The sequence below is a fragment of the Euprymna scolopes genome, chromosome 9 (genome assembly GCF_053919585.1).
Source record: "Euprymna scolopes isolate OS-2025 chromosome 9, ASM5391958v1, whole genome shotgun sequence".
NCBI classification, from domain to species: domain Eukaryota; kingdom Metazoa; phylum Mollusca; class Cephalopoda; order Sepiida; family Sepiolidae; genus Euprymna; species Euprymna scolopes.
In genome coordinates, this window is record NC_136490.1 from 147,040,945 (window position 1) to 147,060,803 (window position 19,859).

At 35.5% G+C, this 19,859-nt stretch overlaps 1 protein-coding gene across 1 annotated transcript in view; it reads left to right on the plus strand.

Annotated features, from left to right (window-relative positions):
* LOC145284894 (carnosine synthase 1-like) overlaps positions 1 to 14,218 on the plus strand; it is a 32,858-nt gene extending 18,640 nt beyond the window's left edge. Inside the window, exons 4-8 of the mRNA XM_080133967.1 lie at positions 1,066 to 1,243; positions 3,315 to 3,391; positions 6,242 to 6,470; positions 8,802 to 9,067; positions 10,705 to 14,218. Of these exons, the coding sequence (XP_079990093.1) occupies positions 1,066 to 1,243; positions 3,315 to 3,391; positions 6,242 to 6,470; positions 8,802 to 9,067; positions 10,705 to 11,901 (1,947 nt within the window). The 3' untranslated portion in view covers positions 11,902 to 14,218. The remainder of the gene's footprint in view (positions 1 to 1,065; positions 1,244 to 3,314; positions 3,392 to 6,241; positions 6,471 to 8,801; positions 9,068 to 10,704) is intronic.
* Positions 14,219 to 19,859: the final 5,641 nt, after the last annotated feature.

The following is a 19,859-nucleotide window of genomic DNA, read 5'->3' on the forward strand; positions in this document are numbered from 1 at the left end:
GATATTTTCATCTCTCTGTTGCAGATATTAAGGGTGTGAGACTCTAAGAAAGCAACTCCGTGCATTAGAAGCAAGGATGCGTTATTGAAATCCGGCAAAAGTGCATTGATAATGGTGGTGACTATGTGGAAAATGAATTCTGGAACACAAAAGGTCATTTGTTTTAATGGTACCATTCTCGTCTTCGTAGCACTTCAAATTTTTGAATTAATAAAATTGAAGTCTTAGAATGGTATGGCAAAGTACGTACCGGACACAGCTATCGTTCAAAGTGCATTGATAATGAGGGTGATTATGTGGAAAATAAATTCTGGAGCACAAAAGGTAGCTCGTTTTAATGGTATCACTCTCGTGTTTACACCTTTTCATTGTTTTTTATCAATCAAGGGCAACGTTTACTCGAGGATAACAGTTAAAGATAGGGAATGCTCAGTTGAAATGATGAAGGACATTATGAGAGGATTAAAACTGATAAGTGAAATGAACAAAATTGGATTATTGATGAAGACGGTTTCTTTTATTGGGTCAGCGCTTTTCAAGGCCAAAGCTAGTCGAAGATAAGGGTTAATGAAACAGAATAATTATCAGCCGAAAAATGAGGAACACTACGGAGGTATTAACAGTGATCTATGGTTGGCATTTATCTTCTTCACACGGCGGGAAAATATGACATAAGAGTCAGAAAGTGCGATTAAAGAGCCAGCACGCCACAGAAGAAGCACTCTGGCCTGCAAAAAATTGTATTTCCCGACAGGGGCGCCAGGCGATTAGCTTTAAACCAACCCCTTTTTCGAAGAGAGAAAGCAAAGTCTATGAGAGTAGACCTCTTAGAACTGCCTATGACCAGCAATATACGGCAGACAAGAGATCGTTTTAAAAATAGTCATGACTTTTTTCCCATGGTATGGACTGTATTTTATGGGAGATAATACATTGTGGTGACAATAAAAAATTGTGTTGATTAAATGGTGAAAGGGAAATATCTATCAATACACGTATTCCGTATGTTATGATGTGTTTATAATTTGGTACCAATAAGTGCGAATTTTCTCGTCTTTAATTCAGCTTGTGGTAAAACCGTCGGGTGTTTCGTGGTATGGAAGCAAGTGTGTGTCATTCCACAACAAGATGGACGTCGATGGAATTACGGCAGCCGTACAAAATGTTTTCGAACATTTGCAAGAAGGAGATTCGGTCCTGGTTGAAGAATATATTCAGTTCGAGCAACCGAAACACCAGAACCGTAAGTTTTGGATTATTCTCTTAATTTAAAAGAAAACGCTAAAACAGTTTTAACCCTTTATCCGTTGCGATACGTAACCATGTGGCACAACAGCGTTGATTACAATCAACTTTAAGTGACAGTCTTCTAAATATTAAATATCAACCTTTATTACATGCAATAGTTATTAAGAACGACATAGTAAGAAAATAATATATCTGTCTGGTTATGGCTGATTGAACGAGAACAATAACTCACTCATCCGTGGAATAAATAAAGGGTTCAGTTCAAAATTCCATATAGGTTCCAGAGTTAGACATGAAGATACTCAAGTTTGGAAAGATGCAACTGAAAAAGGTCGGGTCTTACATCGGTTGAAACAGTCCATGAGCAAAGTTTCTTTCCTAGAACTGCCCGCCTATGGAAGGCCATATCACGGGACTGCTTTCTAGCTTGCTACAACACGGCTGTTTTCAAGTCCGATGTAAACAAGTTTTTTGTTGAGACGTCCTCTTAGATAATCAAATTCTACCCAGTTTTCACCATTACCAATCATTATGGTGTTATCTTGCGGATCACCTTACACTCATAAACCCTTATATTCTAGTGACCTTCGAAGCTTGCTAAGTGGTGACTATCAGGTAAAAAATGATAACAATAAAAATAATACAAATTTTGAATCCTCCTCCTAAACATAATAATTTATACATGTTTATTTCTATTCATTTTTATGTAAAATGGATATTTCGTGTTTATCTAATAAAAATTAATGAAAATTATTATTTTAAACGGGACATGTTTTGTTAATAACACCGAGTATTATATTTTTATATCAGTGCAGTTAAATATAACGAAAATAATAGTAGGGCGTCACTAAGATCAAATGGAATTTCATTAATCTTACTTAAGTCACTTAAGTAAGATTGGGGGACATATTTTCGTTTCGGAGATGGGTATATTTGCCGATGACACCACTCTCTATAACAGATATGAGGGGAAAACAAATGAACACATATCCAAGGAAATGGCAGAAACACTAGAGGACGACCTCCAATCCGTAGTGGAATGGGGACAAAAATGGTTGGTCACATTCAATGCTGCTAAGACTAAGCTTGTTTCCTTCAATAACTACAAGAAACCTTCTCTACCACCAATAGCAATGGCCAAGAACACATTGCCTGAAAGTACTTCTTTTAAACTCCTCGGCCTAACGTTTACAGGGAATATGAACTGGAATAGATACATTGAGAGCATTGCCAAGGCTGCTGCAAGGAAGGTTGGCTCCCTCTACCGTGCTAGAAAACTACTTACGCCTGCCAGTATCCTATACCTCTATAAGGCAACCATTCGCCCATGTATGGAGTACTGTTGTCACATCTGGGCTGGTGCATCTGCTGCTTGTCTCTCGCTCCTGGACAGGGTTCAAAAAAGAGTCGCCAACCTGATAGGTCCTGAACTGTCATCTAGGCTTACACCTCTGTCCCATCGACGAGATGTTGCATCCCTCTGCCTGTTCTACAAATACTTTAATGGTGAATGCTCTGACGAACTGCAAACACTTGTACCTCCCTGACGTAACTACCCCCACAAACCCGACAAGCTACTAAGTCTCATCCATTTACAGTAGAGATCCCTAGGTGCAAGAAAGCCTTTTACTCCAATAGTTTCTTCCCCAGAACTGCGAGTCTTTGGAACTCCCTTCCGGGATTCTGCTTTCCCAACTGCAATGATATGCAGAAGTTCAAGTGTAATGTTAACAAACATCTTTCTACTCTTCTCCCTTCATAATGACCCCGCTAATTAATTCCCTAATAGTAGCCCCCTGCTTCAAAGTGGCACTGTGCCTTGTTTGGGGTGAAAATTGAATTAAAAAAAAAAAAAAATTTTGAAAAACCCCAAACCCCCTAAGAACTTTTTTGTACATCGTTAGTCTTATCAAACACAATCACAGAATTATTTCTAATAATTGTAGGAATTTTAATTTAGTAATCTCAACTATAGTTATTTAAAATTTAATGACTTTAAAATTTTGTCTTTCTTTTTTTTCGATAATTTGGAATTTGAAATAAATTTGAATTTCTTTCATTTTCAGATGATATTGGAAAATACAACGTTCGAATCAGAAGCAACGTGGTCCGCAATTCGAGCGGAAATTCACAAACAACACAAGTAAGCAGTTTTATATATTTATCATTTTATTGTCGCATTTATTTATTTGCGTTGTTGTTGTTGTTGTTGTTGCTGCTGCTGTTGCTTGTATATTGTTATTTCGTTGTTTATTTATTTGGTTGTCGTTTGGTTGGTTGGTTGGTTGATTGGTGGGTTTGTTTATTTCTCGGTTGGTTGGATTTTTGGTTGGTTGGTTAGTTGGTGGAATTTTTTTTGGTTGGCTGGTTGGTTGGTTGGTTGGTTGGTTGGTTGGTTTGGTTTGGTTTGGTTGATTGTTTGGTTGATTGGTTGGTGAGTTGATTGGTTGATTGATTAGTTGGTGTGATTTTTTGTTGGTTGGTTGGTTGGTTGGTTGGTTGGTTGGTTGGTTGGTTGGTTGGTTGGTTTGGTTTGGTTGATTGTTTGGTTGATTGGTTGGTGGGTTGATTGGTTGGTTTGTTAGTTGGTGTGATTTTTTGTTGGTTGGTTGGTTGGTTGGTTGGTTGGTTGGTTGGTTTGGTTTGGTTGATTGTTTGGTTGATTGGTTGGTGGGTTGATTGGTTGGTTGGTTAGTTGGTGGGATTTTTTGTTGGTTGGTTGGTTGGTTGGTTGGTTGGTTGGTTAGTTTTGTTCGGTTGATTCTTTGGTTGATTGGTTGTTGGGTTGATTGGTTATTTGGTTAGTTGGTGGGATTTTTTGTTGGTTGGTTGGTTGGTTGGTTGGTTTGGTTCGGTTCGGTTGATTGTTTGGTTGATTGGTTGGTGGGTTGATTGGTTGGTTGGTTAGTGGGTGTGATTTTTTGTTGGTTGGTTGGTTGGTTTGGTTTGGTTGATTGTTTGGTTGATTGGTTGGTGGGTTGATTGGTTGGTTGGTTAGTTGGTGTGATTTTTTGTTGGTTGGTTGGTTGGTTGGTTGGTTGGTTTGTTGGTTGGTTTGGTTTGGTTGATTGTTTGGTTGATTGGTTGGTGGGTTGATTGGTTGGTTGGTTAGTTGGTGGGATTTTTTGTTGGTTGGTTGGTTGGTTGGTTGGTTGGTTGGTTGGTTGGTTGGTTGGTTGGTTGGTTGGTTTGGTTCGGTTGATTGTTTGGTTGATTGGTTGGTGGGTTGGTTTGGTTCGGTTGATTGTTTGGTTGATTGGTTGGTGGGTTGGTTGGTTGGTTGGTTGGTTAGTTGGTGGGATTTTTTGTTGGTTGGTTGGTTGGTTTTGGTTTCTATTTTTATCACATGTAAACTATTATTAGCTGTTTATATACAGACGTAATATAAGTTTTTCCACCTCGTTTTCACAAACAATGCATATTGCCACTTGGGACGTATTTGGGATCGTACCTAACAGGAGGCCCTGGGGAGTTTAGCAGCAGATATATGTTCACATTGCATGTACTTTTCTGCAGGTTAGTGCAATCAAGGAAGCAGGAAACAGTGACTAATTAAAGAGGCAACAAGATCCTACCCCTTTGAGGTCTCTAGATACCGAAAACCTTCTACTGTAACCGTTTCTTTAATCGGACTGTTAGACTTTGAAATAATTTCCCTGTTGCCTGCTTCCTTGATTGCACTGTGTCTGGAATATGTTCTGATGAATTCATGTACGCCGAGAGGGTACGAGTGCTATGAGTTCATCAGAACATATTCCAGACACACGGATGCAACATTGCGACGATGGGATAGAGGTTGGAACATATTACATTTTAGACATTTTATCCTGTCTAAGAGAAAGCGACTAGTGGTAAATGAATTAGCATAGTTGTGGCAACAATATTCCATGCATGGACGAATTGTCTTCTTTTTTTTTCAAGATATGGGATACGGTCTGGTTGGAGTAATTTTCTAGCATGGTAGAAAGTTCATCTTCTTTGAAGCAGTCTTGACAATGTCCTCGGTGTATTTACTCCAATTCATCTTGTATGTGAATGTTAAACTGATGAGTTTGAAGGATACAATTGAATTGTACATTAATTTAAATATGAAAAGATGATTTATACGTTTAACACCTAATCTTCTCAAATAGTTACCCATTTAGTGCTGGCCAGACTCAAACCCGTTTAACTTTAAGGAGAATAGAAAAGAAATCTTGGGTTTAGTTTCAGCAGCCTCGTAACTCTAGCTTCTTTTATTACATTGTTTAGTCTTTACATTCTATAAGAAATGTTTCTAACAGAAGAGGGAAATTACTGTTTTCTGAATTAGAATTTATCCATATTATACTTTTCGTTGGCAAGTTTTTGACTTTGAAGCATTCCTCACATTAAGTGGTTTCTTGCCTTGTTTGGAGCGATTTTCATAAAAATAAACGCCGAAAAAGAAATAAATCTTCACACTCATTTTTGTCAGTTGTAAATTGAAGTTGCGTATAATAGCAGAAGAGATTAAGATCAGAAAGCAGTGTATTCGCCATTTTGAGTGAACATTTGGCAATGCGAAAGCTATGTTCACAGTAAATGACACATTTGCTTATAGTCGATCAAAAACAACAACGTATTGATGACTAGGAGCTTTGTTTGTAACTGTTCCAACGCAATCAAAATGAGTTTTTGCATTGATATGTAGCAAGGGATGACTCAAGGATCTACAGTCCGGGTCCAATTGGCAGTCAGTTGAATCAAGATTAGCAGGTGAAACAGCCAAAGGTTTTGGTCTTCGTATTTTAGGATGAGTAATGTATTTTGTTAATCAATTATTTGGTCTCAGGGGAAAAAACTATTGCAGTGGAAGACTTTCCGACATGTAAGGATCCCTAAAATTAGGGGTGGTGGGGTTTTGCTGCTTATCGGATTAGTCAGGGAGGTAATTATCACGAGGGGGGCACAAGTGCTACGAATTCACGGTAAAAATAAAGTTATTTGACAACAACACACTTTTCATTCACAGATCACATGCGGGATTGGGATTTCGGATCAACCTATCAACGGCGACAATACAATTCCGCATTCTTTAGAATTATTATTAAAGAAATTTGGATTTTCGGATATTCAGATCAGGGAAATTCGTCAGGATATTGCACTCCAATCGGAGAAGTGCATGGCTGCCATTATTCAGAGTGAAGCTGGTCTGAGCGAAGAGAAACGCGGCGAAGTTGGGGCTCAGACTGACTTGATAGGTGAGTTATTATTTAATATAATAAAATTGTTAAATTTTTAGTTATGCATGAAGAATCTCTTAAAAATCTTTTAATAAAAACACTCATAGCATTTGTGACCACGCAAATATCCCCGACTAACCCAAGAAGCAAACAAAACCCCTTCTCCTCTCTCTAAAAGTGCCTAAATGCAAGAAAGTATTCTATTCTACTTCTCTCGGACTGCCAGACTTTGGGATTTCTTCACGGTTTCTTGCTTCTCTGATTGTAATGACTAGCAGAAATGTAAATGTAATGTGAACAGACATCTTGCTGATCAACTCCCTACATAGTCTCCCATTAGATACGATCCCAAATAGTGACCCCTTACGTTCAAGTGGCAATATGTCTTGTCCGGAGTGAATAAAAGTAAAAAATAAATAGAAGATATGTTAGAGTTAATAATTTTCGATCCAAATCAAAGTGAAATAAATACTTCTAGATTGTGATCAAACGGGTCACGGAAAAATGTAGTACCTTTTATTCTTTTAATATCTCCTTACAAATAATCTAACTTCATAACAACATAGGTATAGTGTGCAATATCTATTTATATAAAATTAGGCACGTGTATATTTTTATACTTTTGTATCACGGGATTGCCGTAAAGGTGGATAATATGGTTTAATTTGTGCTATACAAAAAGGGACAAATGGGGAATAAGACCTTCGTGAATATTCAGATATTTGCGATTTGTTTGAAATTTAAACAAAATATAATAGTCACGAATTAATTAATATCCCACACCTTTTACTTCATGTGAAGTGTGTTTACGGGGTTTTAAATGGCACAACCTTCTATCTGAACATTAAAATATTTGAATTTACATTAAAGTTACATTATGCCGGGGCGATATCGGGTTGCCTTGCTGCTATTATTGTCAAAAAGTAAAATGTTATATAACGAACATAAGAACACGGTATGAAGAAAGAATGTTCTGGAGGAAAAGAGTGTTTAGGTTAATTATAAACAATAGCAAGAAAATATTGCGGTGGACATAAATAAAATAGATTCCTAAAATAGTAGATAAAAAACGTGATTCAAAGTTATATGTTAAGATATGTTAGTTGAATTACACCATATTATCAATGTAGTGTTTCATGTTTTGCTTTTGCAGGAATTTGTCTGGCTCGCGATTGTTGCTCCTATGTGTTAGTTTCCACATTCAAGGGTTTTTCTTAATATTTCAGCTGTTTTCATGATTGTTGTTCGTTGTATTTTTCCAGACATTCCTTTGATTCCAATTTCTCCTATTCTTTTTTCAAAGTTTTTCGGGATTGTTCCTAGTGCTCATACTATTATAGGTATTATTTTGATTTTCTTCATCTTCCATATCCCTTTCAGCTCTCTGACTAGCTCTGTGTATTTGCTCCGTTTCTCCTTTTCTTTGATATTCATCCTGTGGTCAGCTGGAACAGCAAAGTCTACGATTTGACAGGACTTTTCTTTCTTGTTAATTATTATGACATCCGTTCTTCTTTCTTGGATGGTTTCATCAGTTTGTATGTCCATGCCCCATAGGACTTTGTGATTCTCATTTTCAAGTACTGTTGCCGGCTTATGATTGTCTGTGTGCTCGAGATGCAGTTGTTTGCATAATCCTCAGTGTAATACCCTTCACACTTGGTCGTGTCCGTTCTTGCATTCCTTTTGGGCCAGTTTGCTGCATTCACTTATATGGTTGATCGTCTCGTCTCTTTGTCCACAGAGTCTGCATTTGCTGTTTTTTGTGTTTTGTCGATCTTTGCTTTGATGTGGTTGGTTCTTATCGAGTTGTCTTGTGCTGCAGTTATTAGGGATTCAGTTTCTCGGATTATGTGCCCTTTTCGTATTCATATCCAAGTGTTTTCGTTATTTTCCTCTTTTGTCATCGTTATGAATCTTGCGTGTAGTTGTTTCTCTTCCCACTTTTTTCTTGTCTCATTCTTTTTCTCTCTGTTTTGTGTCTTATTGATTTTTTCAGTGTCTCTCGCTGCTATGATTATTCTTTCAGTGTTTTGCATTAAGTATTTTTCTAGTTCTTTTTTGCTGTCATTCACACAGTCTTCTATATTATTATTATTATTAGTAGTAGTAGTAGTAGTAGTAATTTTATTATTATTATACGTTCCGATGTTTGATCAATATATATATATATATATATACATATATATGTGTGTGTGTGTGTGTGTGTGTGTGTGTGTGTGTGTGTGTGTGTGTGTGTGTGTGTGTGTGTGTGTGTGTGTGTGTGTGTGTGTGTGTGTAACTTTCTTTGACAAATCATCATTTTTTTATTTGCCTTTATTTTATACTTTTTCTTTGTTAAATTGGCAGGAATCGATCTGATCTTGAAAAAAACAGAAGAAGCAAAATACGAAGTTGTTGTGCTGGAGATCAACAGTCATGACTGCATGATTAACTGCCAAATATATGAATTCATAAATCGTAACAAACTTCATGAAGCGGCAGCCGACTTGGTTGAGACGATGATCGCTCGATCGAATGCCTTCTTGATCAAAGGCAAGACCTTACTCGTTATCGGTGTTGGTGATTTCAGCAAATGGTTCGCCTTTGAAGAAGCCAACAGACACGGAGTCAATGTAAGAATCAGTTTCTAATTTATATATATATATATATATGTATATATATACATATATATATACATATACATTAATATATGTGTGATCGTTTATGTATATTCATGCTTATTTAATTTATTTATTTCTTTATTTTCTATTGTTTTTGTTAGTTTTAAACTAATACTGGGAACTCAAGGAAAGCGGACATTCGACGGTAGTCGAATGGAAAATAATAAGACAAGCTACCAGGTGTAGGGACCTAGACGACCCATGTAGTTTATGCCTTCATGAAAAATTTGCTATCCTGTACTTTAAAGAACCCCAACAACTATTAAACTGTAGAAGAGAAATAGCAAACAACTGTGTTCACAAGATAAAATTTACTCTAAGATAGCGATACAAAATAGTTTTAAATGAATGTATGTATATATGTATATATATGTGTTTGCATATATGTGTGTACACACATATATATATATATATATATATATATATATATATATTTATATATAAACTAGCATTTAAAAAAACACAATAACCTAGATTTAAAACAGATCAAGAAACTAAATATCCAGGCTAAATAGAGCACACACAAAGGAACAGGTCAACCAGAGGTCAAATAGGCCTTTGTCCGATAAATGCATGCTCATTAGCTGATAGGAAGGGCGCGGTGGATACTAGAAAGCTGATTGGCTAACTAAAATCTCAATTGAAGATGCGCATATAAAAACGACAAACAACCACAGAATGCGCACATAAGCCTGAAGAGTCCTAGAGTGGATGAAACGCGGAATATTCAGTGTAGCTTAATCGCCATATATATTTTATAAATTACTATATATATATATTTATATATATATTTATATATATATATATATATATAAACTAAATATCCAGGCTAAATAGAGCACACACAAAGGAACAGGTCAACTAGAGGTCAAATAGGCCTTTGTCCGATAAATGCATGCTCATTAGCTGATGGGAAGGGCGCGGTGGATACTAGAAAGCTGATTGGCTAACTAAAATCTTAATTGAAGATGCGCATATAAAAACGACAAACAACCACAGAATGCGCACATAAGCCTGAAGAGTCCTAGAGTGGATGAAACGCGGAATATTCAGTGTAGCTTAATCGCCATATATATTTTATAAATTACTATATATATATATATATATATATATATATATATATATATATATATATGCATATACATACATATAGTGATAGAGAGAGGGAGAGAGAGGACAGAAAGAGAGAAATCCATAGATATTCATCCCAGCAGATGTAACCTCCGGCCTTTTTTATAATGCGTCTTTTGAACTTGAAAGGCTTCTGATTAAACTTGGAACTCTTCATATCAAATCCAGGAATTTGAACAGAATTATTTAATCCAAAAGGAGATTGTTCTCATTCCAACAGCCATAACTGGGCTTGAGCTACTCAATTATATTAAAAAATGTTTGTTTCTCAAGTTTAAAAATGATGCCCAAGTTGGACTAGAAGTTTTCCCAGTTCGAAATATGCCTTTGAAAACGTTGCGCTGGCATTGTGAACATGAGAAATAAGATGAGAATGCTATCCCGAGTAATGCAAATCATACAAATCATGACTCCTCATCTAAAAACTTTCGAAATCATTTTTCTTTTTTACTCTTCAGGTTGTTTTGGTTGATACAGATTTCGACAACTCCATGCCAAGTGTTCCCGTCTTCGTAGAGCATGACTTATCGAATCTGAAAAACATTGAGAAAATTGCATCCGACATTATCCGAAAATTGCATTCTAAGAAAATCTATCCAGACGGTTGCATTTCTTTTTGGGAAGATTATGCACCAATTGCAGCAGCAATTTGTGAAAAGCTCAAACTCGTCGGTTCAAATTTTCGAGCGGCAACAATTGCCAAGAATAAATTCCTCACCCATCAGATTTTGTCCAAGCGAATGGGGGATATTCCGCACTTCCCAAGAACGTATCTATACAGCAGTAAAACACACCAAATCGATTCCGACGCCGACATACAGAAAGCCGTCAGCGAAAAGACTATCTCACTTCCAGCCGTTCTGAAACTACTGTACGGTTCCAGTGCCGTCGGAGTCCATCTTGTAAAAACCGAAGAAGAATGTAAACAATATTTTAATGAAATCCAGGAAAAACTGGACATGCACGGAGTCGGGCTCGGTTTTGGTTCTTCCATGATGCTTACCAACTTTATCGCCGGTTCAGAACACGATGTTGACCTGATCATTTTTAACAGGAAACTGGTAGCAGCATTCGTCAGTGACAATGGACCGACAAGAGTACCGGATTTCACCGAAACTGTTGCCGTGATGCCAAGCACATTAGACGAAGAAAGTAAAAGCCAACTGATCACAACTGCTTACCAATGTTGCTTAGAAATTGGCCTCGAAAATGGGGTCTTTAATATTGAACTGATGATGACCAAGACGGGGCCGAAACTCCTTGAAATAAACGCTCGCATGGGTGGCTATTATTTGAGGGACTGGATCTTGCAATGCTATGGTGTCGATATATTACTTTCGGCAATGATGATATCCTTTGGTATCCGCCCACATATCCGGGCCAAGAAGCCGACTAGAAGCATTGTCGGGGTGATGTGTCTTCCATCCGAACATGGGGATATATTATCTGACAGAGAGGTTTTGAAGAGACTCAAAGAAAAACAGGATAACGGATCGATCAGATTTAGTAAGTTCGATTTCCCGATAGCAAATATTGCAGCTATTGGTCCCGATGCAACCACCGCCATGAAGGCCCTTATCGATCTGTGTGACACATTCCGGATAAGTACGCCGAGTTACAATGTTGAAAAAATGCTCTCATTCGTTCCATCCTGATGGTTTTCTTTTCTTTTATTGTTTTCATGTGCCTTGTATAAGCGTGGCACTAAATGTAAAATATATTTCATGCTTGAGTAAAGTTCTTTGCCTCTCTGAAAACTTAATCGTGAGGAAAGCTTCAAATTACTGAAACGTTGTATAATACTGTGATTTTTACGCGAGACTTAGCCGTTTGTCTCCAAACAGAAATCTTTTTTTATTATCTCAAATCTTAACATGCGTGAAAGAGGGGGATTTCAATTGGTACTTTTACTAATTACAATAACTATTCTCACCTAATTTCCTTCTAAAATTCGAAATATTAATATCTTATGTGAATAAATCGGATTGCTAAATTAGTCCAAATATATTTCAAGAATTTTGAAAGATTTTTAAAGTTATAATTTCAGCAAAAAAATTAAAATTATTAAAAATTAAGAAACACTAAATAAACGATTACTAACTATTAGCGGTATGGGGCGCCCGGCTTTACCCAGGCGTAAAATACGCTTAAATATGATATTTTAATTCATCCAGATTTCGTATATATTATTATAGTCGTGATTTCAAAAGTAAAAAGAAGTATTTAGGTGCCATCAACTAGAATCGAAACCGAAACGGTATCATTCAAAGCGGTGGGGTTACCACAGTACCAACGTGGCACGCATATAAAGTGACTAAAAATTTAAAAAAACTGAGGTCCCTAGCGCCGCTCTGCGACTTTTAGTTTGGGAGGAGATAGAGTTTGAAAATATGAAGACAGACAGGCCGACAGACAGACATATAACCGTTTATATATTAGATGTACTCACTTCACAAATAATCAGATTTAATTCTGTCAAGGGATTTAATAATAACATTGAAGGATTTTGCAACTAAAAAAATTGCTTTTGGTAGACAGATAATCTTACTAAATATAATGACAAAAACAGGGTTTGAATGGGTAGCGTAATCTACACGTCGGTTTCTAGTGAGACAAAAATGAGCTAATATTTTTGTGATTCAGTTTTTTTTTTTAGATCTCCATCTTAGAGCCACCTAGCGTGGAGTATAAGGAGATGCATGTGCGTATGATTGTGTGAACATGTACGTAATGCGATAAATGCGTCGTCGGTTTGATTTAAGACGAAAGAGAATTCAAGGAAGTCTACCATTACTTGCACGTTTTTTCCCCCTCTAGAGTGGAGATTAGTGTAGACTAGTAAGGGTTTTAATGAGACGTACAAAGATTATTGCAAGACAATTTTCCCGTCATGAATAATTTAAGGAAGGGTTTTATTGAAATTTTCTTAACTATATCAACACATAAATTAACGCTGAATTTTTGGAACACATTTCCATAATATTATTGAGTCTGTCATTAATTTAGTAGTTAACAGTAGAAATAAATTTATTATTACGTTTCTGAATTTTTTAGATAAGGATTAATTATTCGTATTATTTCGATTCATCGGACTACTGTTCTCATCTTTAGCGTTATTTTCACAATATTTCGGTCGATTTAAACTCCGACCTTCTTCGTGTGTATCTTGCTGAACTCGGGAATCTTTCTATTGAGATCTGGAATCTGCCTGGAATTTCGGACAGAACTCTTTTATTTAATCCACGAGGGTAGTATACTCTGGTTCCATCAACCATAACTAGGTAGAAGACTTTGGTAGAAGACCTAACTAATTCGTAATTGTATTTATGAGTATCGTTCACACTGAGGATTATATAGCATGGGTGATAGAATAGTTGATAAAATTCAGTTGTATAGTACACTCTTCTGAAAGTTGAAGTTTCACGTTGTGAAAATAAGATTCCAAATGAGAGCAGTAGTCGAAGAATTCAAATAATACGGAGAAATTTTCTGTTTTCAGAGACTAACCTTTTCACAGAACTTCATACTTATTCAACTCCAAAGTTAGCAAATCCCATATTCATCATGGCGAGGTTGTACAAATAATCAATCTAATGTGAATCACGTGATGATCCTGTTTTCATGCAAATCACAGAAATGTGCATTCATATCGACATCGTTCAACGACAATTTTGATATGTTCAAAAAATGTTTTGATTTCAATCTTTAAAACACTTATTTATGAAAATTCGACATGTTTATGGGTAGCCATAATAAACTAAAACTGTGTATTTTTCTCCAACTCTTTTGGGAAATAAAAAATATAAAGTTCTGTCGACAATTTTTATACCAAAAGGAAATGCAACGAAAAAATCGACTTCCTGTTTTTATTAGTGTTTTCCAATGAAAATTGTCTTGGTGTAATTTTAGAAATTATTTTATATTTCAAGTTTAATAAAATTAAACCAACAAAAATAATGACGTGTATTTCAATATTCTGAGTTTTTGATCGTTATTTTTTCGCAATGTTTTTCTCTTCATCCCTTCTATTGCTGTTGGCTTCCTCCACACACACATACACACACACACATACACACACGCGCGCGCGCACACACACTCTCTCTCTCTCTCGTTCTCTCTCTCTTTCACGCATACACACAAACATACACTCTCTTCCACACATACATTCCTCCTCTTTCTTTTAAAACGTATATCATTGAAAAAAAATATTAAAGAATTTTGCTTTGTAAACAAGTTGTACTTCTTTGTTAAACAAATATCGTCAACGTTACATTCATTTTTTGTTGTTTTGTTTTTGTTTTTTTAATTGAAGCACATTTGACAGTTTGTAATGAATAGAAAATAAATTTAACTGATTGACTTACAGAATAAAAACTCTGTGTCCATATTCTTAGTTAAATAAAATAAAAAATATGGTAAACCATAAATATTGGAACAAATCACATATCAAAATATAATATACCAGAAACGTTGAAGTAGATCCTATACACAAATATAGTACATTAAAAAAGTTTAAGTAGATCACATACACGAATATGGTACATGAAAGACTTTTAAATAGATTAAACACACACACACACACACACACACACGCACACACACACACACACACACACACACATATATATATATATATATATATATATATATATATATATATATATTGTATTTTGTGTACAGAAAGTTGTTAGATGAGATAAGTCATTGGTACCGTCGGTTTCAAGACCGATAATTAGGACCGTTTTAGATATCCATATCAAGCTCTCTTAAGCCATGAAGATGAGTATCGGCTGAAGATAGCTTGATATGAATATCTAAAACGGTCCTAATTATCGGGCCTGAAACCGAAGGTACCAATGACTTATCTAACAACTTTCTGTACACAAAATACAAAATATAAATACGCTCTTATTTTTCGGATTTTCCTTTTTATTGAGGACTCTGTTGGATTTCTTTTTCCAAAAAAAATCTAACCATATATATATATATATATATATATATATATATATATATATATATATATATATATATATATATTATATCAGAAGGTTTAAGTAGATTACGTACACAAATATTATACACCAGAAACTTTGAACTAGAAACAGATACACAAATATGGTACACAAGAAAGTGTCAAGTGGATTACATACAAGAATATGGTACACCAGAAACTTTGGAATAGACAATATCCATCCATCCAGCGCTGCTGTAGCCGAGATTGGACTCATTACACGAGTTTGTAGTGTAATTCGAATCTTGTTAGTAGCTGAATACTTGATGTTTCGCCAGGGCTAAAAGACAACATACAAACTATATTACGCCAGAAAGGTGGAAGTACATCACATAAACAAATATTTTAGACCAGAAATATTTTGGTACATTATATAAAATAACATCTTTTTTTTTTACTTTTCAATGTTTATTTCTTTCCTTATCTATTTAGTATTTTTTTTCTTGTGAAACTCATTTTTAACTCATTTAAATTATTTGTTGTATTGTTTTATCAGTTTTACAGCGTCATTTGATGTCCAGATACAAGTGCCATTTCAAGCGAATCATTATATACAATTATTTTTTCTACTACGGTGTCAGCATTTATGAAGGCCCGGAGTATGCTCGAGGATAAGGGTTTATCAGTGTCAAGTGTGACAACACCGCGATAATCACTAATGGGGGATTTAGGTAGAAATTGGATAGAATCGATTATTTAAGAAGACAGATCAACAAGGACTTGCTTACGCTGAACTTGGAAACAACCAGTCAACTGGGAAGCAGTCAAGCGATATCGTGTTCCACAAACGCTTAGTTCTGGGAATAAAGCTTTGCTAATGGAATTTTCATTTAGTTTTAGACACAGATAGAGAGTAAGGAAAATTGTTGATAGTAGTTGTAGCTAGGTAGTGAATGTTTTACAGGGAAGAGCACAAATTGAAGCTCAATCGAGCACTTGTCATGAAAATAATGATAAAGCAGAGATACTCTTAACGTCTCTTTTGCGAGAATGAGGGAGCAGCGGTGAAAAAGACATCGACAGGCAGGAAAAAATGCTCTGAGTAGCTCTTCCCCGGGTGTAGCGCTCCATCTTAGGACGTACTTGGTACTTATACATGTAGAGGATTGCGTTTCCGGCAACCTTTACAATGAATTTGATGTAAGTCTTCTATTTCAGATAAAATGTGAAAATCAGTTCAAGAAAACTGTAAAAGCAGAGATTCATTCATTTCAAATGGGGCCACGTGAGGATCAGAGGTGTTGAAAAAAATAGAAGCTTGGTTTTGAATGCAGCCACCTTTTTCCCGATTGCACAACGTGCTTACGATCAGAAGAGATATAATCAGAAAGATTATGATCTTTGCCGGTCTTTGAAGTGTTCATATAGATGGTAGTGTCGTCGGCATAAATATCAACGAATGATCTAAGAATATGATTTAGGATGTCATTGATAAAAATTAGAAAGAGTTAAGCCCAACATGGAGCCCTGAAACACGCCAGCATTAATAGTATGAACTTTAGACTTCTGCCCATCCTAAGTACAAAGTGATTATAAATTGAACTTACCAGATTCGATACATTTCTGGTTGAGAGAAACATTGAAAATTGAAAACAGTGAAAAGGCGCGTATTCGCTTGAAAAGACAAGATACAACGGCAGGGGTGATCAGATATAATCAAAATGGTCATAAACAGAGGAAAAAGAGATTCGTGCATTTTGAAGAGTGTTTTTATAGTTACATTAGTGTTGTTCCGGTGTTGTTTAAATAAGTTTCCCTTCAAAAATTTAGACCTCGTTGAATCCTTACAGTTCTATAAAGAACTTTCAACCTTTTTACATTGCTTGGGATGAGTTTGCGTATATTTCCCAACGGTGGTGTAAGGTAATGAATTTAATAAATCCAATGGATATCTTGAACCTAGCTCAGCCGATTCCATTGTCTATAACGGTATCCATTGTTACTGTAATCGAAATAGAAATTGATAGCATCCATTTGCATTTACACCATAATTCGTAATCTTAACTTCAATGTGTTTTAAAAACTGCCAAACACTCGAGTCACAATTCTTAAAATTCCTCTCATTTCTCTCATGTGCAAATAAATGTCTTTATATTTTAAACCACATGATCTGCATGATCCTTACATATTATTTCACATCACATAAATCCATGCTCAGAGCGGAACATATTTCCAGCCGTTACTACAAGGCCAAACACAAGTAACCCTCACTAAATGGCCAGACACAATTATTCAATCATACACATTCATGCATGACCAGACATAATTAACCCTTCATACACGAACAGACATAACTAGCCGTTCATATACTGCTTAACTTAACTAACCCTCTATACACAAAAAAAAACAAAATGAAAACGTCCGACTGCCTAATCCTAATTAACACTTATCAATACTATGACGACTTCAATTCTCAAAAAGCTCCGACTTCCGAATTATAATTAACACTTTGTCATGATTTAACAACTCCATTCTCGAAAATTCCGATTCTCGAATAACACTTCCCCATAAAATGACAACTCCATTTCTCCAAAACTCTGACTTTCGAATCGTAATTACCACGTGTTCATAACCTGATGACTCAAATTCTCAAAATCTTGAATTGCAATTAACGCGTTTCTGTTATATAACGACTCCGATTCTCAAAAACACTGACTCTCGCATCGTAATTAACACTTCTCCATAACATGGCGACGCCAAATCTAAAAAAAAAAATCTGACTTTCGAATTGTAAACTTAATATTTTTGCCCAAGTAACTTGCAATATAAATTGAAATTAATAATACTCATTTTTACTGCCACAGTAATTCATACCAACTCTTAACTTCAATGTGTTTTCTCCATTGCCAAGCAGTGCTTGGCCCAAGCACTCGACTCGTTGTCCTCTCCACAATTCATTCTTCTTAACGCAGTCACTCTTCTCTTATACAAATTAATGCCTTTTATATTTTTCAATCATAATTACATTGTCCTTAATGAGTGTTTATTATCTTGTCCAAGACTGATTATATTCTGTATATTTTTTTTTCTGCGAAGACATTATATTGATGAAAAACGAGATAAAGACGATTTTAAATTATAATATATATATATTATTCACTTAAATAATGGAACTACATTTCCTGAACTAGAAGTTGCTTCAGACTAGATTCTTTTGGGGTGATTCTAAGCATTTCTTTTTTCCTCTCACATCTTGTGTCATTTGTTTGTTTGTTTTTTCTTGCCCGTTGGCACTCATTGTTTTATGGATAGGAATCTGTGTTTACTTGTCCAAATATCACCGATGTTAAATCTTTGAGTTGCTCTAAAATAAACTATTAAATATTTTATAATGTCGTCTATCTTTTCGTTGTGATTCCTTAATTTACTCGGTGTCAGCAACAAGTGAAATAAAATGATGAATGATTTCAACGAATGCGTCGCAAAAACTGAATTACTAGTAAATAATTGCAAAATTATGCATGACCTTTTATGGTTTAGTTATTTGCCCTTAACCATAAAATGCACGAATTCCTCAAAGTCACGACTCCTTTGTATCTACGCATTTTCAATGTTTGGAAGTCCATTTACTTTTAAAATATAATCAGCTAACTACATTACTACAGCATAATGTTACTGGCCAATTAAGTCTATATTTAAATAAAATGTATGTATGCGCTAGTGTATATAAGTATATATAATTAAAATACATACAGGACAATCTGTTTTTAATTTAAAATATATGTATCAAAATATAAAAAAAAAAGATTGAAGCGGTTAACTAACCGGTTTGGAACCTCACTAAATCGAGGTTAGGATTGCGATTAAAAAATGATATGGAATAGAGATTATAGGAAGGGAAAAGAGGGTGGGAAAAAGAATCAAATAGAAACCACATAGGGATTATAGCGAAGGGAAAATCTTTTGCAAACCTTTATAAAATTAAAAACCATTTGTTGACAGATGCCCTGTTTATTTCGCCTATATTATCTAGATAGCATAAGTGACAGATTTTCCAAACAAATCTCGCTGTCTTTCATCGCGAGTCGCATCTTCCGCTTGATGCAGATTGCGAACCCATGTGACTTATTTCTCGCCATTCCTTCCGATCCAGGGCAAGTTAGTTGATGGCCGCACAACTGTTGAGAGATGTCAAATCAAAAACGTTTTCTTTCCTTCTTCTCCTCTGCTTCTTTTGTCTTCTAATTTCTATGTCTCTACAACATTCACATTTTCTATCAGATATACAAATTGTTTTGTTTTGTTTTTGTTTGTTTTTTTCAAATAGTCACCCATCTGGTACTAAACAGTATCAACGTTGCTTAACTTTTCTAACGAGAACCGGTACGTCAAAGTAGCTATGCCGTATAGATGGCGTGTATTTGAAAGTGCCAAGTATGATAATCTTAATATTAGTATTGAGAAACGTATTAAAGACTAGCTGGACGCCTGGTGTTGCCCGGTCGTACAATACACTTAAACATGATATTTTAATTCAAGCAGATTTCGTATGTATTGTTAAAGGTTCGATCCTCTACTGAATATTATATATTACGAGGAATAATTTGGCCGGGGGGGGGGCTAATTCGCAAAGACAAGAATAGTAATAATGATAATGCGGTT